The 25,748-nt window shown below is 30.8% G+C and overlaps 1 protein-coding gene across 3 annotated transcripts in view; it reads left to right on the top strand.

Annotated features, from left to right (window-relative positions):
• Window positions 1-25,748, top strand: part of LOC126885168 (uncharacterized) — a 910,187-nt gene that overhangs the window by 335,012 nt on the left and 549,427 nt on the right. The window contains exon 1 of one of the 3 annotated variants that reach the window (XM_050651592.1): window positions 7,749-8,159. The exons of the other annotated variants lie outside the window; for them this stretch is intronic. Coding sequence (XP_050507549.1) covers window positions 8,078-8,159 — 82 coding nt within the window. The 5' untranslated portion in view covers window positions 7,749-8,077. Of the gene's footprint in view, window positions 1-7,748; window positions 8,160-25,748 lie in introns of those variants that run through there. 3 annotated transcript variants of the gene reach the window in all.

The raw sequence follows: 25,748 nt of genomic DNA, 5'->3' as shown, positions 1-25,748 counted from the left end.
GAAGATGGGACTCGAATAAAGAAAAATATTTTATTTTTTAAGAGGCTAAATTCATTTCCTTCGAAACAGATCTTGTTTCAAAGCAAGCTAAGGATAGTTTCTTGCTTAACACATCAATATGAAGGGACCATTTAAGGTTGCTATCTAAAAAAATACCAAGAAACTTTACAGAATCAACGATACTGATCTGGCTGTTATGAAGAGGTAAGGGTTGAAGAGCTCCTTTATAGGATAATGCTACTGTTTTATCTACGTTAAAAGAGAGTAAATTTGAATCGGACCAGGATTTTATTGTGAGTAGGTCACAAGTTATAGTAGCATGAAGAGTTGCGATATTTGAGTTGCTCCAAGTGATACTGGTATCATCAGCAACAAGAAAAACTGTTCCCTCGATTTTTAAGCTAGTCATGTCATTAATAAGGAAAAGTAGAGGACCATAAGGAAAAGTAGAGGACCCAATACTGAACCTTGTGGTACCCCACATACAACATTTTTGAGACTAGAGTCTGTATCATTTGCTCTAACCAGTTGTTTCCTATTATCCAAGTAAGATTAAAACCAGTTGGAAGAAATACCTCGAATTCCATAGATAAAAATCTAGTTTTTTTATCAAAATGTCGTAATTTACACAATGAGAAGCTTTGACATAATCACAAAAAACAGTGGCAGTGTGCAGATTATTGTTAAATGCTTGATAAACCTCATGTAGTACAGAAAACATGGCATCTGTGGTACATTTATTATTTAAAAAGCCAAACTGATTTAAAAAAGGATATTCAATTCTCTATTCAATATTATAAACATTAACATTATTATTTATGTCTACAGGGTGTTAAAATTTTTTTAATTAACTTAATTGAGACAAAAAGAAGAATGTATGTAATTTATTTAACTCAAAATACGTTTTACTGATATCATAAAGCAGGAAAAAATGTTTATCTGACAAATAAATATTGTTTTTCGCTTAAATTCAATGTTAAAGCTGCCACCCCTACCTTTTGACAGTTTGAACATTTCGTTTAAAGCCCGCCCGATCAAAGAACAATCTGACCCCAAAAAAAATAAAGGAAGGATGAAAATTTGGGAATAGGTAGTTGAAATCGTCTATTATTATATAAGAAAAAGTTTACAATTCTACATCCCCTCCATTTTAAAAAAAATTGAGGGGAATACCCCCTCTCGAAGATAAAAAAATACATTCAAAATAAGACCGGAATTGGATAAAATGACAAATTCTAAACAACTTTTCTTCTATAGAGTTTTTTCACTAAGTCAATACTTTTCGAGTTATTTGCGAGTGAATATGTTCATGATTAACAAAATAAAACATGTTTTTGGACGGTTTTTCGGAGATTACTCAAAAAGTAAGTCTTTCAGCGAAAAAAATATTCTTAACAAAAATATAGCCCATCAAAAATTGAAAAAAATGGTGTATACATGAGGTCTGTAGACCCAGTAGAAGCAGAGTTGCAGCTAATGAAAAATAGGTTCTTCTTCGTCAAATTCGAAATCGAATATTTCAATATGAAATAACCCAAAAACGGAGCACTTTTAGGGGAAAATTCATTTTAAATTGTTTAAAAAAAGGTTTACTTTTGTTTTTTTTTTAAAAACTTGTAATATTAAAAGTAAGTGAATTACGCTCAAAATACTGTTGGTCCCTTTTATTTTATGGTAAAAAAATCGCGAAAATCACCTCCTTATTAGCATCACATATAAATTTTAACATTACCACTTGACAAGTTACTTTATGTATGTATTATTTATATAATCTGTAAGTTTCATCGGTTCAAAGTGCTTCGTTTTGAAAAAGCTGTAGTTAAAATGGCTTAAACGAGTAACTAATCACGAATAGCATAACCAATTTTTGTCTAACAAGAAAACAAAAAATCAAAAATATTCAGAAAAGCAAAACGTACATTTTATTACTCTTTGAGATATTTGGTATTCCTAATTGTTTTTAAGTTAATTCCATAAACAATTACGTTTTTTTCAAAATAAAAACAAAAGTTTTATTTTAAACCCAATTTTTTTCAACACTGAGCACTTTGAACCAATGAAACTTATAGATAATATAAACAATACATAAGTAAAGTAACTTGTAAAGCGGTAACGATTAATTTTATTTGAGAAGCTAATTAAGGGGTGATTTTCGCCATTTTTTTACCAAAAAATAAAAGGGACCAACAATATTTTGAGAGTAACTCACTTAATTTTAATGTTAAAAGTTTTTAAAAAAAAACAAAAATAAACCTTTTTTTAAACAAAGTTGTAATTAATTTTCCCCGAAAAGTGCTCCGTTTTTTGGTTATTTCGCATTGAAATATTCGATTTGGAATTTGACGAAGAAGAACCTACATTTCATTAGCTGCAACTCTGCTTCTACTGGGTCTGCAAATGTCACGCATACACCATTTTTTTCAATTTTTTATAAGCTATATTTTTACTAAGAATATTTTTTTCGCTAAAATATTTACTTTTTGAGTTATTTCCGAAAAACCGTCCAAAAACATTTTTTTTTGGTTAAAAATGAACACATTCACTCGCAAATAACTCGAAAAGTATTGCTTTAGTAAAAAAACTATAGAACAAAAGTTACTTAGAATTAGTCATTTTATCCAATTCCAGACTTATTTTGAACGTATATTTTTTTCACCCCCGAGAAAAAATTTTTCACCCCGTATTTTCCAATTTTTGTAAAATGGAGGGGATGTAGAATTGTAAACTTTTTCTTATATAATAATAGACAATTTCAACTACCTATTCCCAAATTTTCATCATTCCTTTATTTTTTTGGAGGTTTTCGTAAAATTTTGCGTTCCCTGATCAGGCTATTAGGGGAAAATCAATGTTTATTTTTCAAAGGTAATACCACGAGTCCTCTAAATTTTATCGATAAATTTTTTTGTTTTTACGAAAACTTCTTTATTTGGTAAAATTACGAAAACAAACCGAATGATAAAATCACCAGTCCGAAGGACGAGTGATTTTATCCATTTCGGTTTGTTTGAGTGATTTTACCCTAAATAAAGAAGTTTAAGTATGAAGACGAAAAAATTTATCAAGCAAAATTTAGAGGACGAGTGGTATTTGAAAAGATTATTTTGTGAACCAATATGTATTATTAGTAAATACGGGCATCTGTGAAATATTTTTAAGACAACTAGGATCAATGTCTTAAGTAGGTTATAGATAAATTATTTTATGATTTAAAAATGAACCAATTTATTTATTATATTGTTAATACATAAAAAACTGTTTAAATCGAAAATGAACAATTATTAAAAACACAATTTTTATAACTAATATGAGATTTTCCAATGTCGTTCGTAACGTATTATGTGAAATTTAGGGTACCTTAAGTTTTATCAGGGAAGAGACTGTTTTATCAAGGAAGAGGCTGTTTTATCAGTATTACACTCAATGATTGGCTAGAACGACGCGTGGTGATTAGCTGAAAAAGCAAAAACGTCAGAATTTGACAGGTGAAAAAAATAATCAAATAAAATTTTTTTGTGTTTCTGACAGCAGTAAAATGTATGTAGAATTAAATAAATTGCATAAATTCATCTTTTTGTGTCAATTCATTTAATTAAAAAAACTTCTGAGACACCCTTTATAAATAATTAGGTTATGAATAGCTGCTTTATAGGATAATGCTACTGTCCTATCTACGTTAAAAGAGAGTAAATTAGAGTCGGACCAGGTTTTTATTATAAGTAGATCAGAAGTTATAGTAGCACGAAAAGTTGCAATATTTAAGTTGCTCCAAGTGATACTGGTATCATCAGCAAAAAGAAAAAAAATTTCATCCATTTTTAAACTAGTGATGTCATCAATAAAGATCAGGAAAAATAGAGGACCCAATACTGAACCTTGTGGTACCCCACATACAGACTAGAATCTGTATCCTTTGCTCTAACCTGTTGTTTCCTATTATCCAAGTAAGTTGTTCTGAAGCTATTTCCTTGTGGCATTTTTATAATTAATTATTTTCTATGGCAAATAAGCCACAATTTTACAAAAAAATTAATTTATTAACGTTTCGAAACCCAAATCGGATTTCGTTGTCAAAATACAAAATACTATTAAAATAAACAAAAATGTTGTTGCTAAGTAAAAAAATTCTTCTAATAATTTATTTAATCAGACTCATTTATATTGGCAATTCAGACGTATATTATACATTTTAAAGTAGAAGACTTTAAAATGATATCGCCAATATTTATGAGTTGCGTTCCTGGGACGACTTTACTAAAAGACAGTTCATTCGATTACATGAAATCAATCCCAACTCAAGAATATCCGTCGCAAAAAAATCATAGCATGTGATCTGTATTTAAAAAGACAACCAAATGCAACGATGACAGTAAAATTCTCGCGTTAGAGATTCCATAGTAAATCACGAGGGAAAACCAGGAAAAAACCTCGTGATATTATCCCGACATCGTAAGTATTTGGTCTTACATTTAATTTACCTTCAAAAAACTAATACCAAATTCTGACTTTAATATGTTTAAATTATAAATAATATTAATAATACATAGATATACAATAAGTAATACTAAAATATAAAATTTGTACTAACTCGATATGTTATTGATTTACTAATCGTGGTATTTTCTTTCTATTGACTTCCTCTTTCAGTATGGGTAACCACATCCTACTGCATTCTACCGAGGAATTTGCGACACAATTGGTTTCATTTAGCATAATTAGAGCCGCTTCTTTGATTTTTCTCTTTTTACTATCTGATTCTTTCAGGACTATACTTGAATCTCTCCACTGAACTCTATGTTCATTATCCCATGCGTGTTGACATATTTGAGATCTATAAAATTCTCTATTTTTAATATAAGACTGATGTTCACTTATTCTAACGTTTAATGGTCTTGATGTTTCACCTAAATAAAATTGTTCGCATTCACAAGGTATTTTATAAATGCAATTATTTGTTCTTTCTTGTTCATTGTTAGGTTTAGTTTTAGATAGAATAGATCTCAATGTGATTGTTGTTTTGAATGTTGTTGAAATGTTGAATTTATTTCCTATTGTTTTAAGTTTCTCGGATAGTCCTTTTATATATGGTATTATTATTTTCCTCGTAATATTTCTTGTGAATGTTCACAATATATACAACATATTATTATGTACGCAGGTCCATACAACATTTTTTGCGACGGATATTCTTGAGTTGGGATTGATTTCATGTAATCGAATAAACTATCTTTTAGTAAAGTCGTCCCAGGAACGCAACTCATAAATATTGGCGATATCATTTTAAAGTCTTCTACTTTAAAATGTATAATATACGTCTGAATTGTCAATATAAATGAGTCAGAGTAAATAAATTATTAGAAGAATTTTTTTACTTAGCAACAACATTTTTGTTTATTTTAGTAGTATTTTGTATTTTGACAACGAAACTCGATTTGGGCTTCGAAACGTTAATAAATTCATTTTTTTAGTAAAATTGTGGCTTATTTCCCATAGAAAATACTTAATTTATCCAAGTAAGATTGGAACCAATTTAAAGAAATACCTCGAATTCCGTAGAAATTTAGTTTTTTTTATCAAAATGTCGTGATTTGTGTGTGAAAATTATTATTAAGTGCTTGGTAAACTTTATGTATTAAAAAAAACATGGCATCAGTGGTACATTTATAATTTAAAAAGCAGAACTGATTTTGTGATAAAATATTGTTTTCACCGAGAAAGGACGTACGTCGGGCTTTTATGAGTCGCTCAATAATTTTGGAAAGTACCGGTAGTAATGCAATAGGTCTAGAATTGCAGGCATTAGATTTTTCACCATCCTTATGAAGAGGAATAATAATGATGGCTGTCTTTAGGCACTCTGGAAATTTATCTTTTTCAAAAGAATCATTCATTAGTGAAATAAGTACCATAAGTACTTCCAACACAATTTCTGGGAGATTTGAGAAAAAATTTTATGAATAGTCCCTAAGTACTACAGGAAGATTTGCTCTTTTTGGATCAGTTCAGATTTATCAACTGGTCTTATAAAGAATGAATTATCTTATAAAGAATGAAGAATGAAGGTCTTATCAAGAATGAAGAAATGGGATCTTCTTGTGGCAAAATATTAGATGTTATATTGTTACTCGCATTAACAACGTATTCATTTAGATTTTCAGGGTCTGGAAAGGAAAATCTTTGAGCTTTGTGAGTTTTATCTCGAAGATAGTTTATTATGGACCAAGTTTCTTTTGCAACACTTTTAGTGTTGCAAACGTTTATGTCTGAAAACGTATTTTAGATAAACTGATTGAAGTAGGCCTTCAATAGAGTCCGACACGACCGACTGAGACAACTTCTAATCGAAAAGAACATTGATGAAAAAGATATTAGAATAATAACTAATTTTTATTGGAATCAAACAGCACAAGTCAAGGTCGATGATGAAATGACTGAGGAGATCAAAATATGTAGAGGAGTAAGACAGGGGTGTATTCTGTCTCCTCTTTTGTTTAATTTTTATAGCGAAGTCATATTTAAAGAAGCTTTGTCGGAGGTTAGTTGTGGTGTAATGCAACGACTGATGGAACGCACTAACCACTACTGCAACAGCTACGGACTTACATTAACCCTCAGAAAAACTAAATGGATGGTATTAACAAAAGATCCACATGCCAGAAATGATTTGGTTGTCAATAACACCGTTATAGAAAGGGTATCCTCCTATAAATACCTTGGAGCTTGCCTGGATCATACAGGCGATCAAACAAAAGAAATAAGAGCAAGAATAGAAATAGCTAGATCAGCATTTAACAAGATGAAAATATTTCTCTGTAGTTGTGACATAAATCTTGATCTGAGAGTGCGTATGCTGCGGTGTTATATTTTCTCCACTTTATTATATGGAGTTGAGTCATTGACCATGAAGATGGGCAGCATTAAAAACATTGAAGCTTTTGAGATGTGGTGTTACCGTAGAATGATCCGTGTATCTTGGGTGGACCACGTGACGAATGCTGAAATTTTACGTCGGATCGGAAAAGGATGTGAAGTTGTACTTACTGTTAAAAGAAGAAAGCTTGAATACTTTGGCCATGTTATGAGAGGTGACAAATACGCGCTGCTGAGACTGATCATCCAGGGTAAAATCTGGGGTAAGAGAAGTATCGGTAGGCGCAGAATATCTTGGTTAAGAAATCTGAGGGAATGGTTCGGCTGCAGTTCCATCGACCTATTTAGGGCGGTCGCCAGTAAAATAAGAATAGCTGTGATGATTTCCAACCTCCGATAGGAGACGAACTTTAAGAAGAAGAAGATTGAAGTAGTTACAAGTTCTTCTAACATTAATCTAAAATCGTTACAAAACTGCGTACATAATAATATGTGTTTTAAAGCCTCATAAATATAACTTTCCATCATTCGTATATTTTTAATATCTAGAAATGTAAAGCTGGATGTTTTTGTTATTACTAAAGATTTGAATGTTTAAAAATATATTATTATGGGTAGGTATACGCTTTATAAATAGCTATACATTCTTGCATGTTTCTTCGTTGAAATTAACAACTTTCCCTTTCCTTCTACTTCACTGTTACGTTAAAACGTTTTTGAAAGAATTACCAAAGTAATGTAACTACAAAAAAGTAGAATTCGAGTTAAAGAACACGGTATATACGAGTTAACTATACGAGGGAAGGTTAGAGGTCCTAAACTCGACCCCGACATATAACCTCTGAACAAGTCAAGACGCCTCGGCTTTCGTACATTGAAACCACGCTGGTTTTAAGTTTTCGTTGAACATAAAGGACGTTTATTAAGAGCGAACTATTTTTTAGACAAAATTTTCGTGTAAAGTAAATAAAGTGAAGTGAAGTTAAAATACGAGTAAAAGTATCATGTAGATATGAATTGATGTGAAAAATATTTATCAGTTCTAGCGAGGAATGCTAACATTTACATTCTTCTATTTGCAAAATACTGGTAAAAATTAGTGTTGTGGTTAAAAATAATTCTAAAATGTTATTTTGTGATTTTAGTTAAGTGTTGACAGTTAAAACTAAAGTGGCGTGCGGGTTTCTTAGCAAATTTACAGTTACTTATGTATCAGTTAACTATGAATGTGATGACGACGAGTATTAAGGCTGAATCTGATTGGGATTGGGATTATTTATTAGGTGGAGGTAAGTAATTCAGCAGTATAAAACATCGTCAAATCTACAGTTCTTCTGTACCATTATTGGAACAGACAAGACAAGGAGAAACTGATGCTCTAACATAGTTTCTGATATTTATTTTAATCTCTCTGTTTCTTCTACCCATATGTACCTCAAATATTCTCACTTATTTTAAAACTCTAGCACCCCCAAAACAAAAAAGTTTTGGTGGTGCTACTATAGTATGCGGTCTACCCCGAGAATACGCTCTACCTACATATGCCTATCTATATTATAGTGTGCAGAATATGTCAATTTTGTGGCCTATTTCCAACTAAAATAGTAAATTGATATGACAAAGTATTAATTTGTAAAAATAAAATAATAATTGTTCTGGTTTATGCGTTTTATTTACTTTGTAAAGATTTGTTTCGTGGGCTCTCTATATCTGCGCCGCTAAGTAACACAATAATCTTTTCTCAGAAGGGTTTGCACAAAATAATGAAAATCTTTACTAAGTGAAAAAAACGCGTAAATCAGAAGAATTATTATTTTAATTTTATAAACTAATACTTTCTCATATCAATTTACTATTTTAGTTGAGAATAAGCAACAGAATTGGCTCATTCACAACTAAAATAGTAAATTGATAGGACAAGGTATTAATTTGAAAAAAATTATTTAGCTTAATGCCTCGACAACTAATGGCCATTGGCATGGTACATTTGGCACGTACAGTGTAATGTGTAGTGTATGTGCTGAGTAAATGTCTTCTTACTCTGCAAAGTCGACTTCATTATCTTTACAAAGAAACGCTATTTATATCCGAACGCCTGCGGTCCCTCCGGTAAATACAGATCCCACAAGGATAAAAACTATTTTCATTTATTAATTTTTTAAAACAATAATCTTGACTTACACGTTTTATTTACTTTGTAAGAGTTTTGTTGTCGGCACTGTACACTTGTGCTACTAAACAACACGGTAATTTTCTTTTCAGAAGTAGTCAACAAACCTAAAGCAGGGAAGCGAACTAGAAATAACACTAGTCAAAAAATAAACAAAAATAAATTGCGACTGATGTTATAATGGCTGTACCGGGGGCATATTTACAAATGCTCCTATACTACGGCACCAGAGTGCCGAAATCGGTTAGCCTTTGAAATGGACTATTACGCTACAAACCCTCATTGATTTAGACACCTATTAAATTATAAGACCTAATAGATTAGGCATCTATTAAATTATGGTTTTATTGTTTTTAAGTTTTTATTGCAATTAATATTATTGTAAGTATTGTGTATTTCAATTTATTGTATTCAAATAGAAACGTCGAAATTGCAATAAACCTAGAATACTTAAGAATGTGTTTTTTGACCGTAACCCGAGAAACAAATAAAACAAAAATTAAAAAAAAAACGCCAATGGATAAAAAACAAATAAATATTTTTTATTTTTATTTATTTATAAGTACAGATATAATTACTCGTATACAGTGCGTCCATCAAGTAACGCATAAATTCATTATTAACTAAATAAACAACATCCTTAGAAATTACCAAAACAGGTCGATTTTTGATTTTAATTTATGATTTTTTTTATATATATCATACTAGTGACGTCATCCGTCTGGACGTGATGACGTAATCGATGATTTTTTCAATAAGAATAGGGATCGTGTGATAGCTCATTTGAAAGGCAATTCAATACTCTATTCAGTAATATATAAACATTGACATAATTATTTATACAGGGTATTAAAAAACAATTTTTTAATTAAATTGATTGACACAAAAAGAAGACTTTGCGTAGTTTATTTACTTCAAAATACATTTTACTGCTGTCAGAAAACAGAAATAAAATGTTTATTTCAAATATAAACATTACTTTTTGCTTAATTTCAATGTTTAAGCTGCCACCCACCTGCCTCTTGACAATTTGAATATTTAATTTAAGCGAAAGGCAATGTTTATTTGCCAAATAAAAAAAATTATTTCTTTTTTATGACAGCAGTAAAATGTATTTTTAATTAAATAAATTACGCACATTCGTCTTTTTGTGTCAATTAATTTAATATAAAAAAAATAGAACACTCTGTTTAAAAAATTATGTTAATGTTTATACTATTGAATAGAGAATTGAATTGCCTTTCAAATGAGCTAGCACACGACCTCTATTCTCCTTTTAAAAATCATCGATTACGTCATTACGTCCAGACGGATGACGTCACTAGTATGATATATATGCCAAATATCATAAATTAAAATCAAAAGTTGACCTGTTTCGGTAATTTCTAATAATGTTGTTTATTTAGTTATTAATGAATTTTTGCGATACTTTATGGACGCACTGTGTACGAGTAATTATATCTGTACCTATAAATAAATAAAAATAAATAAAATTTATTTCTTTATTTATTTCAATGGCTTTTTTTATAATTTTTGTTTTATTTGTTTCTCGGGTTAGGGTCAAAAAACACATTCTTAAATATGCTAGGTTTATTGCAGTTTAGACATTTCTATAAAAAAAAATTAAAGTAAAGCAACAAAATGTACCTATGTATTTATAAAAATAATATTGTAGCAGTTATGTTATGAAATAAGAAATTTATGACTATGAATCTGCAATCAATCACAAACAAGTCTGGCTAATTGGCAAAGACATTTTTCAGAAAGGAAAAGACATTTCTATTCCTATTTTTCAAGCAATAAATTGAAATATAAATATACAATACTTACAATAATATTAATTGCAATAAAAACTTATACACCAAAATTTAATAGATGTGTTATAATTTAATAGGTGCCGAACTCAATGAGGGTTTGTAGCGTAATAGTGTATTTCAAAGGCTAACCGATTTCGGCACTCTGGTGCCGTAGTATAGGAGAGCATTTGTAAATATAGTCCAGGGCGCATCTGTTTTGAGATGGACGTTGAGAGGTGACTAATATTTTTTTGCAGAAATTTCTTGGAATTAACTCCTATAATAATAATTGGGTTATCCTCCCACTCAAAAATATCCGGAACATTGTTTAAATAATCAAAATGTCAAAAAATGAAAAAAAAATTCGATTATTTTCTTCGTTTTTTGATTATAACTTTTAAAGTATTCACTCTTAAGAAAAGTTGTACCGATATAAAAGTTGCGTAATTAGATTTCCTACAATATAGGATTTGTAACAAATTTTAAAAATTGTCACCCTTGTTGCAAAATAGCAATAATTGCGAAAAAAACATAAAAAAACAAGTATTTGCATTTTACGTATTTCAACCATTTATGCTACACTTAGGACCTTCATATTTTACCCAAAATAACTATATAATATATTAAAACAATACTGTAAATTTCATTAATATCGGTGCAATAGATTTTGCAAAATAAATTTTGCAATCCAGCTTTCGCAAAAAAATTCATTTTTTCAAAATGTTGCAGAACTAAAAATAAAGCAGATACCAAGTTGATATTTTTTGTACGTATAGAAGAAAACCGTACCATTCATTTTCAATTTTTAAAATTAAAATACATTAACTACCACGAAGTCAGGAATTTTTTTAAATACACATTAATTGTTGGTGCTACGCGCAGGACAGCGGTGTTCGATTCACACAAGTTGATTTGCACCAAAATTTCTTCCAATCTTTATCTAATACAGAGAGAGTCTGTAAAGTGGAATAAATTCAATATCTCAAATACTAATTGTTTTTTTGGAAAATGTTCAGACCCGTCGATTAGTATTTCAAATTGTCCTTTTTGACATTCAATAATAATGTATACAGGGTGTCCCAATTTAGAGATATGACGTCATCGTCGATTTTCTTAAATGACAACACTGTCATTTTGATAGCTAATTTGATAGGGTTTGTAAAGTTATACATAACTGCAAAATATCAAATTTTTATTCTCTACCATTTACAAGATAATAGAAAATAACAAAGTTATATCTGTAATTTGGAATATATTCAATAATTAAAATACTAACTGTTTTTTTGAAAAATGCTCAGACCCGTCGATTAGTATATCAAATTGTCCTTTTTGACATATAATAATAATGTATACAGGGTGTCCCAATTTAGAGATATGACGTCATCGTTGATTTTCTTAAATGGCAACACTGTCATTTTGATAGCTATTTTGATAGGGTGTGTAAAGTTATACACAACTGCAAAATTTCAAATTTGTATTCTCTACCATTTAGATGATAATAAAAAATAACAAAGTTATGAAAAAGAAGTAATCAACTAATAATTGAATTTAATTATTTCAATAAATTAAGCAAAAACTCATAATGTTGCCCTCAATTATTGTCAAATTGTCAATGGGCAACGTTATGAGCATTTGCTTAATTGAAATAAATAAATTCAATTATTATTTGATTACTTCTTGTTCTTCATAACTTTGTTATTTTTTATTATCTTGTAAATGGTAGGGAATAAAATTTTGAAATTTTTCAGATGTGTATAACTTTACACACGCTATCAAAATAGCTATCAAAATGATAGTGTTGCCATTTAAGAAAATCAACGATGACGTCATATCTCTAAATTGGGACACCCTGTATACATTATTATTATATGTCAAAAATGACAATTTGATATACTAATCGACGGGTCTGAGCATTTTTCAAAAAAACAGTTAGTATTTTAATTATTGAATATATTCCAAATTACAGATATAACTTTGTTATTTTCTATTATCTTGTAAATGGTAGAGAATAAAAATTTGATATTTTGCAGTTATGTATAACTTTACAAACCCTATCAAATTAGCTATCAAAATGACAGTGTTGCCATTTAAGAAAATCGACGATGACGTCATATCTCTAAATTGGGACACCCTGTATACATTTTTATTGAATGTCAAAAAGGACAATTTGAAATACTAATCGACGGGTCTGAGCATTTTCCAAAAAAACAATTAGTATTTGAGATATTGAATTTATTCCACTTTACAGACTCTCTCTGTATATTATTTTCTTACACTATATTTTGTTGTATTTTAATATTTTAATTCCACAAAAATCAAACTAATTTGATTATTGTTTGTGAAATATTGTTTAAACAGTTGCATATGTTTAAAAATAAAAAACTTTTATTCTCTAACTTAAAATATATGAACAAAGAAAGTTTTTGCCAAAAAAAGTGTTATTTGAAAGGATAGAGCATGCGTTTTTATTTTGCAATAAACAAATTTATTTATTTATATCGAAATGTACTAAAAATTAAAATTTGTCAATCATTATCAAAGGTCATTGAAATGCCCAATCAGAGCAAACTATCCGCTGTCCTGCGCGTAGCACCAAAAAAAAAATGTGTATTTTAAAAAATTTCTGACGCCGTAGTGGTTAACCGATTTTAATTTTGCAAATTGCAAATGAAAGGTACGGTATTCTTCTATATGTAAGAAAAATTAAACTTGCTGTCTGCTTTATATTCAGTCCTGCAAGATTTTGAAAAAATTAATTTTTTTGCGAAAGCTGGATTGCAAAATTTATTTTGCAAAACATATTCAACCGATCCTAATGAAATTCACAGTATTATTTTTTTATATCATAAAGTTTTTATTGGTAAAATATGAAGGTTCTAAGTGTAGCAGAAATGGTTGAAAAACGTAAAATTAGAATACTTGTTTTTCATCGTTTTTTCGCAATTATTGCTATTTTGCAATAAGGGGGACAATTTTTAAAATTTGTAACGAATTATATATTGTAGGAAATTTAATTGCGCAACTTTTATGTCAGTACAACTTTTCTCAGAAATGAATACTTTCAAAGTTATAATTAAAAAACCAAGAAAAAAATCGAATTCTTCCTTCATTTTTTGACATTTTGATTATTTAAACAATGTTCCGGACATTTCTGAGTGGGAGGATAACTCAAATATTATTATATAAGTTATTTTTAAGCAATTTCTGCAAAAAAATATGAGTCACCTCTAAACGTCCAAATGTACTAATATTTTTACAGATGCGCCCTGGTCTAATATGCGTACCGGGGAGTTGAAAGCGTCCAGGATGCAAATTCGAACACTAAAATTTTCCAGCACGTATAGGGGAGTGCATATAGATTTTCACTTGGGAAAAAATCTAACTTTTTGTAATTGCATTAAGAAATGTTTAATAAACAACATATCAAAAAGTTCTACTCGAGAATTGGGTGCTTCATTTTTCATTAAACAAATGAACTGCGAAATTAGATGTTTTTTTAAATAACTCTAAATATAAACTTTAGAAAAAAATAGACTTGACCATTAAAAAATTCAGAAAATTTTACAAGAAAATCCTTATATAAAGATTTTTCTAAAATTACATCTGTAGCTTCTATAATTTTTTATTTATAACGCTAAAGTCACCCTTCTCACAAACATTGGTGCACAGTAAACTAGCGTTCGGAGAAGTGCACGGTTGAGTTATTTTCATGTAATTCTTTAACTAATGGATCAAATGAAATTTTACAAATTGGACATGAAAGAAGAATAACTAAGATATCTTATGGTTGTAATAAAGAGAAATAAAATGTATGGGCATAAGTACGGTGTGGGCGAAAAATGAGACTTACATGAATTTTGTTTAAAAATGATTTAAAAATGTGTAAAAAATACAATTTTTCTTATAAAACTCTCAATTTTGTACAACTTACCTTTCAAACATCTTACTAAATGATGTTTCATTAAAAAAAAATAAAATCTCAAAAATTTAATTCAAATGATACGACGGCTGAAAAAATGTAATTTTTGAAAACTACGTAGTTTTACAGAATTACCACCATTTTAAGACGGTATTACTCTGAACAGATCTATTACAATTTTATAGGTGCTTTTTTTTAGCTTAGGATGTAATCTTTAAAATGCTCTAAATTGTTTTACTTTAGAAATAAAATAGACTATTTCTTTTTGAGAAAATTAAGAAAGATAACAAAAATGTAATCCAAAAACCGAAAATTACCAGCGAAAAAAATGTTTATACAAAGTGATCAAAACTATTTCCTGTAAAACTTACCTAAATACTTTTAATAATAAGCTTCATCAACAATAAATGTTCAACAAAAAAAATTTTTTAGCTCTTATACAGTATGTCTGCGTAACTTGGAACCTATTGATAACTTTTTTATTATCAGTTTTACGAAAAAAAATTATTCTTTATAAAATACTCTGCATCATATATAATCTAAGATGCAACCAAATATCAAAGTTTATTAATTTTATACGAGGTATGTCAAAAAATATGAATTTCACTCAAGAGTAAAGTACCTTTATATTTCACAATATCGAAAATTGTTATAAAAAAAAGTTGTTTCTTATTAAAAAATATGTTTTAGTGTTTAATTTCATCCTTCTAATTAAAATATTGTGAATAATAAATGCACTTAACTCTTAAGAAAAATTTATACAGGGTGTCCAGAAACTCTACCGACAAACGAAGACAGGAGATTCCTCAGATAATTTTAAGACAATTTAACCCAATTCACCTAGTCCGAAAATGCTTCTTAAGGGAGCTAGAGCTCTTTGAAGATGGCGTCATGAAATTAGTTTTTCTTAAATAACTCCAGAATGCTTCTATTTATAAAAACAAAAATTAGTATTCATATTTACTTTTCATAGATGAATCGATTCCATCCATTCCAAATTTCTAGTACCGGTCATAGGCGTCCGTTTTGGATAGAGCAACGGGTGTTTTATCGCATAACTTTTTTGTCCTTAACTTTTATACATTTTTGACACCGGATTGTTAAATTGTCAGGTATTCTAGTACTAAAAGGTACTCTTTCCTGAAGTCGGTAGGACACCCCGTTTTCTAGAAAAATCGATTTGAAAATTTTTCGTTTTTGGAATTTGAAAAAAAATTGAAAGAACTTTTCAACAAAAAACGAAGTATTTTGCCAACATAAAGTAAGAGTAACTGTTAGTACTCGAATACCTCATAATTTAATAATCTAGTGTCAAAAATGCTCAAAAATTCAAGACAAAAAAGTTATGCTATAAAATAACTGTTGACCTACCCAAAACGGACGCCTATGACCAGTACTAGAAATTCGCAATTAATGATATCGACCTACCTCTGGAATATAAATAAATGTACCAGTTTTCGTCTTTCTAAACAGTTTTTTTTTTCGAATTTTTTTTTTAATTCAAAAAGCGAAAAATTTTCAAATCAATTTTTCTAGAAAACGGTGTGTCTTGCCGATTTAAAACGAGAGTATCTTTTAGCACTAGAATACTTCCCAATTTAATAATCCAGTGTCAGAAATGCATAAAAGTTAAAGATAAAAAAGTTATACGATAAAATAACCGTTGCCCTACCCAAAACGGACGCCTATGATCGGTACTAAAAGTTTGCAATGGATGAATTAGATTTATATCTTGAAAATAAATACGCGTACCAATTTCTGTTTTTCTAAATAGAAGCGTTCTGGAGGTATTTAAGAAAAACTAATTACAGGACGCCATCTTCATAGAGCTCTAGCTCCCTTAGGAAGCATTTTCGGACTAAGTGAATTGGGTTAAATTATCTTAAAATTATCTGAAGAATCTCCTGTCTTCGTTTGTCGGTAGAGTTTCTGGACATCCTGTATTTCTTACATACCTCGTATAAAATTGAAAAAGTTTGATATCTGATGGTTGCATCTTAGATTTTAGACCAGGTAGAGCATTTTATAAAGAATAACATTTTTTCGTAAAATTGGTAATAAAATAGTTATCATACCTAATTATAATAAAATGATAATGGCTATCCGTAATTGAAAAAAAACTAATTTTTTTTCGATTAAAATGATGTAATTGTATATCAAAACATAGTTTTTAATTTCAAACAACTTTTCCTAATAGCATTTTTTGATATTCTGGAATATAAAGGTACTTTACTCTTTAACGGAATTCATATTTTTGACATAACTCGTATAATATTGATAAAATTTGATAGCTGATGGTTGAGTTTTAGATTTTTTACTATCCAGAGCATTTTATGAAGAATAACTTTTTTTCGTAAAATTTATAATAAAAAAGTTTTCCATGTGGTTTCTAGCTACGCAGACATACTGTATAAGACCATCTATATAAGAATTTTCAAATTGTAAAATCATATTCGGATTCAGCATAATCAAAAACTAAATAGAAACATATTTGATCACAGTAAAATATTATATTATATTTATACAAAACAATTGTTATTATTTAAACAATTAATAAACAATGAGCGGCCAAATTTGCGAGTAGAACTTTTTACTTTAACATGTATATAAACTAACAAAAAAGTTTTAGAAAAATATAAGCTTGTTTGAATTTTTCCGAAACAATGCATGTTTTCGTTCTAATTGCGCTCCCCTAGTATATATTTTGCGTTATCTTCTTTTGGTATGCTTTATTGTCAAAAATTTTTAGCAATTTGTGGACAAAGCTTATACAAAATAAAAAAATACAATAAAAAACAAAAAATAATAAAAAACAATAAAAAACTACAAACAAAACAAAAACAGAAACAGACACCAAGTAAATGGCGTGAGTTATACTACTTAATATAATTTTATAGTTATTAAGTACACATTATATAATGGGTATCCGTAATTGAAAAAAAACTAATTTTTTTTTTCGATTAAAATGATGGAATTGTATATAAAAACATAGTTTTTAATTTCAAACAACTTTTCCTAATAGCATTTTTTGATATTCTGGAATATTGATGCACGGCAAATTAGCTAAACATGTGATGTACATAAACTTAAAAAAATACGTGCTACATAATTTAAAATCGCACCGGCGGCTCTAATCATCAAGAGATTTTAGGGTGTGAGTTCATACAATAATATTTATGCTAGAGAAAAGAAATTATTAATTTTTTGGGCGCCATTAATAGATCAGAATCTATTACTATTTATCTATATAAAAATTACAAAAATGTTACGAAAAAAATGGTATCCCTTTGACTACTAATGGTACTTACCCTTGTTGTCTGTAGTAGGCTGCGTTTCCTAATACAATAAGGATACATAGATGGATTGTGCGAACAGAAAAAGACGAAATAAGTTTTAACATAGTTACCATTTATTTAGATAGAAAATAGTCATTAAACTGAGTTGATTAGAAAAATAAAAAAAAATAAGTCTTTCGCGTTTCATCTTAAAAGTTCAAAAAAAAGAAAAAGGAACGAAACAGTTTATTGCAAAATACCTGGTGATGATCCATTGTTGTTGAATTGCTGGAATCGGTTAGCTCGCCAGAGTTGTGGGTACGACGAAATCACTTTCACTTTTCACTTTCATTTTTAGAGTTAAAGTACTGTTACATAGTTGTTATTATATTATACGAAAAATAAAAATTCCATAGTTCTTTTTGTTTTATGAAAAGAAAATAACTGCATTCATGATTATTAGTGATACTTCTCACTGACTTGATAATTAAACATACTTTATTTAGACCATTGTCTTAAAAAAAAATGGAACTGCGTTCCACGAAGATTGAATTAAGTGCGGTTTATATGAGACATATTAAACGGACATCTTATCCGCAAAAGTTGAACTAAGTTCTGTTTGAACGAAACATATTCACGCCGTACTAAGAAAACTATTATTTGATCGTACCGGACACAACACAGAGAATATACCGGTATGGTATTTAAGACAACATATCGCACTTGCGATTTTCACGACAGAATCTTTAAGATTCCATTTTGCCTATTTAGGCACAGACAAGAAAAAAATGCAGGTCTTCACTGCATGACCGCTAGAACTTAATTGATTCCTTCTTGTCCTAATCTCGGACAAGATTCCTCTCTGCTCTCTATATTCACCTCCCTTTTTCACAGCTATCACCTAATTTTGACCAATAATCATCATTCCGAAATTTTCGTACCAATCACATAGCTGGGAAATAATGTTTAGACCAGCCTTATTATGATCATACGTTTCTTTTTCGGCCAATCACCACGAGTGTCCTTTTTGTAACCGTTTAAGGATTCCCACGAAAGTTACTGCGTTGTAACCTTGTGGAATTCTGATATTTCTATCACTCAAACAACTAGCAATCTTTCCTATTCTTCTTTTTATGAGGCATATCCTGTGCAAAGTAAATACTTTTAGGAAAGTTGTCTTCGAGCCCTAAAGTCTCTTTGTCATTTTACTGCCTGCAATAGCTAAATGACCAGCTTAGGCGTCTAGAATTTCTTAAAATATTAATCCTTCCGCTTTCTTGTGGGTGGCCTAAGAGAAACGCGTTGGGAAGTACATTTCGTCTTACTTCTATCTATAACGCAGAGACGGACTTTTGCGATATTTAGATTGTGATTCTTCGAGCCTGTTTCACTGCCTCCCCCACGATTTCAACTTCGTACTAACCAGTTTGAAATCGGAAACGGAAATAAAAAAATGAAACAGCAAAAAAAAATGAAAACCACATTTGTTAGTCACCATATCGTAATATCGTTCAGAGGCCTTAGGCTTTCTCTAACGATCAATACATGTCTTACAATCTAGACATGGACGCGTTAATCATAACACAAAAAATTCACAAGAATACAACGACGCAATTCGTCATCGTAGACACAAAAAAAATAAAAACACAAAAATAGGGCAAGATATGTTAACGTTTTTTCGGATGCATAGGTTTCTTTCAACCTAGACTAACACCACGAATAACATAAGAATAATGATGTCTTAGCATCATTAACGCCATAAAAAATTAACATGTTATCCTTGACTTGGATGCATAAAGTCTCTCATTCATGACTTATTCCAGAGATAACACAATATAATAACGCCATAAGCAGTTATTACTTACGAACAAAAAAAAAACAAAAAAAAGGAGTTACTGATAGTTCTAAGTTGGACCTTGTAATTCTATAAAGATAAGCCTGTAATTAGTTTATTGTGGAAAAATGGACACATTGCTTTTCAGAAACTTACTACTCTTTCAAGAACATGGGGGATTAGGAAAATATTGATATTTTAACTTCGTTGTGGTAACCAGAACAAGCGATAACTGACGCGTATCATACGCCTATCATAGGAACATTTTCGGTGGGGTCAACTTAAGGTAGGGTCATAGTCGGTAGAGTCTATTATTCAAAGTTACACAACCAAACGGAAGTTTTAGGAAATGACATAGGAAGTCATCACCTAAGGTCTGTGGCTAAATTGCGATTATGAATGGCTTCTCATTCCGACGAGTCAACTGGCGGGAATCCGCTCACTTCATCCCTAGCCTTTCTCAGTGTCTGGCCATCCATACCGTAAAGGGGGTTAGACAACATATTTTAATAGAGGGGGCTGAAATTCATAGGTCCTTGAAGTAAGAATAAACTTAGGCAAAACAAATAGGTTCTATTACGAACTATCACTAGTAACTGTACTAAGGACTTCTGATATCAATCTAGATACCAAAAAAAAAAATAAGAAACGATTTTCAAAAAAAACATAAAAAACATTTTGCCTAAGCTTAAGCTGGATTGCATATAAGCGAAGGTAGTATATCCTAGAAGGATACCAAAAAAATAAAAAAATAAAAAAAATCAAACTTTTTATTATGTAAAAAAAAGTTTTACTTCTATATCGGACTAACGCACGACATAAAAACATTTGAAGAAGGATTTTTAATATTTCCTTTCAACAAAACAAAAAAAATTTTATTCTTATAACTAGGTAAAACAGTTCACAGAACTGGGGTGTGAGCCAAACTGAGTTGCTCTGGAGATCAACGTGCGGAATCCCCTACACTACTTCCAGAGGCTCGTCTCCTTCGCGACAACATCAAAAAAAAAATATATCAAATAGATAAACATTGACCGCAGCGGGACAATTCCCTACTATTGGTCTACACCACACATCAAAAAAAAGGTTGTCGAGACAGCTCTAAAAAATTTATGCGCGTCTCTCGTCCTGAAGGGAACGAGGCACTTGGGGACGGTTTTGCCGAAGCAAAGTTGTATTCAACGTACCACGTACTAGGGTATCAATGCATTACTGATCCCACGCCAAAATTTGTTGGAAGAGAAACAAATCCCTTCCAGGAAAAAGTTCGCAATTTGCGCGACTTTTCCTTTAACACGGACCACGGAGGAATTGGGGTGTCGCTAAAAAAAATTACCGAAGTATTTAGATTATAATAGGCTTTCAGATCAAAAATTCATATGTCCAAAATCATTTATTTGAAATCACACTTTCCAAAGTTGAAGAATTTCGACTAATAAAAAAATTTGGTGCACAAAACAAAAAAATTATTTCTCTCAAAAAAACTTTAAGCACCTGTACTATAAAATAAAAAAACCAAAAATATCTAAAAAATTATATTTAAAGTTGGTTCATATCGCCCTGTAAATAACTGAATATACATTTCTATTCGCTATCGGACAAATCTGAAGCATCTGACGAAACATTGACGGATGAATAAGCTTTTAAATCTTTAATATGCCAATTTCCAGCATTGGAACCATCTGGATTCCTAAGAACGTAAACTAACGAGGATAGTTTTTTAATTATGGTACATAAAATATATTTGGGAGCCAATTTTGCCATGAAATGTTTCGGGGCGCTAGATAAAACCATATTTTTTCTCCAAACTTGATCGCCAACGTTAAACTGTACGTCGCGTTTACGCAAATTATATGTTTTTGCATTTCTCTGATATGCACGAGACAAATTTTTACGCACGGCCGTGAAAACTTCTTTTATTCCCGTTACTTCGGACGCGTAATTATCGCGATCACCCGGTAGGATTTCTATATCAACAAAATCATGGGGTATTTGACCGTAATAATTTCCAGACAACGGTACGTGTCTAGCGAAATTTAAAAATGCCGGTGAATATTTGGTTACTTCATGTTTCGCTGTGTTCATGGCTTGCCGAATTTCATGTATGTGTTTGTCCCAATCGCGATGTTCGTTAATATAACTTCTGATTGCCGTACCAATAGTACGATTGCTTCTTTCAACAAAATTTACTTGGGGAGAATAAACCGCAGAGAACCAGATTTTTGGGACTGCATATCTCTCACAAAGATCTTTCATTATTTTACAATTTAAATTAGAGGCATTATCACACATGAGATGTTGTGGAACTCCAAATATGAGAAACACCTGTTCCTCTAAAAATTTACAGATATTTGAAGCAGTAGCCTTGCGAAGATGATGTAACAAAGTGTACTTAGAAAACCAATCTGAGACCACCAGCAACCACGTAAAACCGTTTCTACTTCTGGTTAAAGGGCCTATTAAATCAACGGCGATAATTTGCCATGGGTATTCGGCTTTTTTCTCTTTACCCATTTTACCCATTTGCGCCATATTTGGTGCTTTTTGTGCTCCACACGTTTTGCAGGCACGGACATATTTAACAACATCTCTTCGCATTTTTGGCCAGTAATAATTTTCTTGGATTCGAGCAAGAGTTTTATAGACACCAGGATGGGCACAAGTTGCAGGATCATGACACGACTTAATAACATCCTCACGTTGAGGTTTGGGAACAAGGACTTTCCACTCGATTAAATTTGAATTAAAAGGAAGACAAGCCGGAATAAATTTGTATATGAGGTCGTTCTCTACTTTCCACTGTGGAAAACTTTCTGGGTTTGATCTGGTTCCATAAATCCTCGTCGTAGTCTTGGGGAAGAAACGTAGCCTTCAAAAGACCAATCAATTCGTTCCATGAAGAAACGGTACTACGAACACTCCTGAACCACACAGCAGCGCTACCTGTAAATAACTCGACAGCTGATCTGAAAAGAACCTCTTGTCCTACATTACGGGATTCAGCCAGGTCTCTAACTTTTTCTATGAAAGGGAAAACTCCTTTAGAATCTCCACTAAACTTAATGTTCCAATCAGCTAAATTAGTTGGATGCGACACCTGAACGACGGGAGCTGGAATATTAACGACCGGCTGTGAAGGAATTATATTCGAAGAAACTGATGGCCCAACAGGAACGACTTTGTCATCTAATTGCCCTTCTAAAAGTAAACAATCTGCAGAAGCCTCTGCCTTATACTCTTCTTCTTCCTCAAATTCTACGGGTAACCTAGCTATTCTAAAAGATAAATGCGTAAGATGAGCCTTTGCCCTACGATAGACCGAATCTCTAACGTCTCCTTCGAAATCTCCAATTAAACTACGGATGTCAACAGCAGTTTCGTCTATCTGCTTCTTCTCATCGTTGAATATTAACCTATTTTCCTCTAAATCAATAACGGCCTTTTTACTAAGTAATTTACGAAGCATTGTTTTTTTGTCACTAAGATTTTTCTTAGTCTTAACCCCTCGTATAAACAATTCATAATCAATTTCGTCATTTTTTAAATATTGAACCACGGAGGATTCCATTTTGAATTATATTCTTTCAAAAATTATGCAAAAAAAATTCAACAAAAATATTTAAACTCAAAATTTACTGTAAACTTGGAATTGAAAACTAGCAGTTATTATTTTATTTACCTTTGGAATTTTCTCTTTTCATATTTACATTACTATCTTATTTCTTATCTGCGCATCCATCGAAATTTTATAAACAGTATAAAATCTCTATTCAGACACCTTTAGACAACAAGGAGCCACATTTTAAATTAGTGCTGGGAAAAATACCATTTACGTGTAAAACAAAAAAAGGAATGCAATGACGTTGTTTTTAAGTACTCGTTAACACGGAGCAAAAAGAAACAAAAAAATTGACAGAAACCTCTAGGTGCGGTCGCCGTTTTATGAATAAAACTTAGGTTGCGTTAAAAATAAAAAAGCCTTTTTGTGACATTACTAATTAAGAGTTAGATGAAAAACTTATTTTATGAATCAATAATGAGCAGAACAACGTGGACAAAATAAGAAAACAAACTAATAAGAATTAGACAAGAGATAGCCCCACGTTCTAGGGTGCCATTTTATGATGCACGGCAAATTAGCTAAACATGTGATGTACATAAACTTAAAAAAATACGTGCTACATAATTTAAAATCGCACCGGCGGCTCTAATCATCAAGAGATTTTAGGGTGTGAGTTCATACAATAATATTTATGCTAGAGAAAAGAAATTATTAATTTTTTGGGCGCCATTAATAGATCAGAATCTATTACTATTTATCTATATAAAAATTACAAAAATGTTACGAAAAAAATGGTATCCCTTTGACTACTAATGGTACTTACCCTTGTTGTCTGTAGTAGGCTGCGTTTCCTAATACAATAAGGATACATAGATGGATTGTGCGAACAGAAAAAGACGAAATAAGTTTTAACATAGTTACCATTTATTTAGATAGAAAATAGTCATTAAACTGAGTTGATTAGAAAAATAAAAAAAAATAAGTCTTTCGCGTTTCATCTTAAAAGTTCAAAAAAAAGAAAAAGGAACGAAACAGTTTATTGCAAAATACCTGGTGATGATCCATTGTTGTTGAATTGCTGGAATCGGTTAGCTCGCCAGAGTTGTGGGTACGACGAAATCACTTTCACTTTTCACTTTCATTTTTAGAGTTAAAGTACTGTTACATAGTTGTTATTATATTATACGAAAAATAAAAATTCCATAGTTCTTTTTGTTTTATGAAAAGAAAATAACTGCATTCATGATTATTAGTGATACTTCTCACTGACTTGATAATTAAACATATTTTATTTAGACCATTGTCTTAAAAAAAAATGGAACTGCGTTCCACGAAGATTGAATTAAGTGCGGTTTATATGAGACATATTAAACGGACATCTTATCCGCAAAAGTTGAACTAAGTTCTGTTTGAACGAAACATATTCACGCCGTACTAAGAAAACTATTATTTTATCGTACCGGACACAACACAGAGAATATACCGGTATGGTATTTAAGACAACATATCGCACTTGCGATTTTCACGACAGAATCTTTAAGATTCCATTTTGCCTATTTAGGCACAGACAAGAAAAAAATGCAGGTCTTCACTGCATGACCGCTAGAACTTAATTGATTCCTTCTTGTCCTAATCTCGGACAAGATTCCTCTCTGCTCTCTATATTCACCTCCCTTTTTCACAGCTATCACCTAATTTTGACCAATAATCATCATTCCGAAATTTTCGTACCAATCACATAGCTGGGAAATAATGTTTAGACCAGCCTTATTATGATCATACGTTTCTTTTTCGGCCAATCACCACGAGTGTCCTTTTTGTAACCGTTTAAGGATTCCCACGAAAGTTACTGCGTTGTAACCTTGTGGAATTCTGAGATTTCTATCACTCAAACAACTAGCAATCTTTCCTATTCTTCTTTTTATGAGGCATATCCTGTGCAAAGTAAATACTTTTAGGAAAATTGTCTTAGAGCCCTAAAGTCTCTTTGTCATTTTACTGCCTGCAATAGCTAAATGACCAGCTTAGGCGTCTAGAATTTCTTAAAATATTAATCCTTCCGCTTTCTTGTGGGTGGCCTAAGAGAAACGCGTTGGGAAGTACATTTCGTCTTACTTCTATCTATAACGCAGAGACGGACTTTTGCGATATTTAGATTGTGATTCTTCGAGCCTGTTTCAATATAAAGGTACTTTACTCTTTAACGGAATTCATATTTTTGACATAACTCGTATAATATTGATAAAATTTGATAGCTGATGGTTGAGTTTTAGATTTTTTACTATCCAGAGCATTTTATGAAGAATAACTTTTTTCGTAAAA

This window comes from Diabrotica virgifera, chromosome 5 (genome assembly GCF_917563875.1).
Source record: "Diabrotica virgifera virgifera chromosome 5, PGI_DIABVI_V3a".
NCBI lineage: Eukaryota > Metazoa > Arthropoda > Insecta > Coleoptera > Chrysomelidae > Diabrotica > Diabrotica virgifera.
This window is presented reverse-complemented; position numbering and strand designations above follow the sequence as displayed.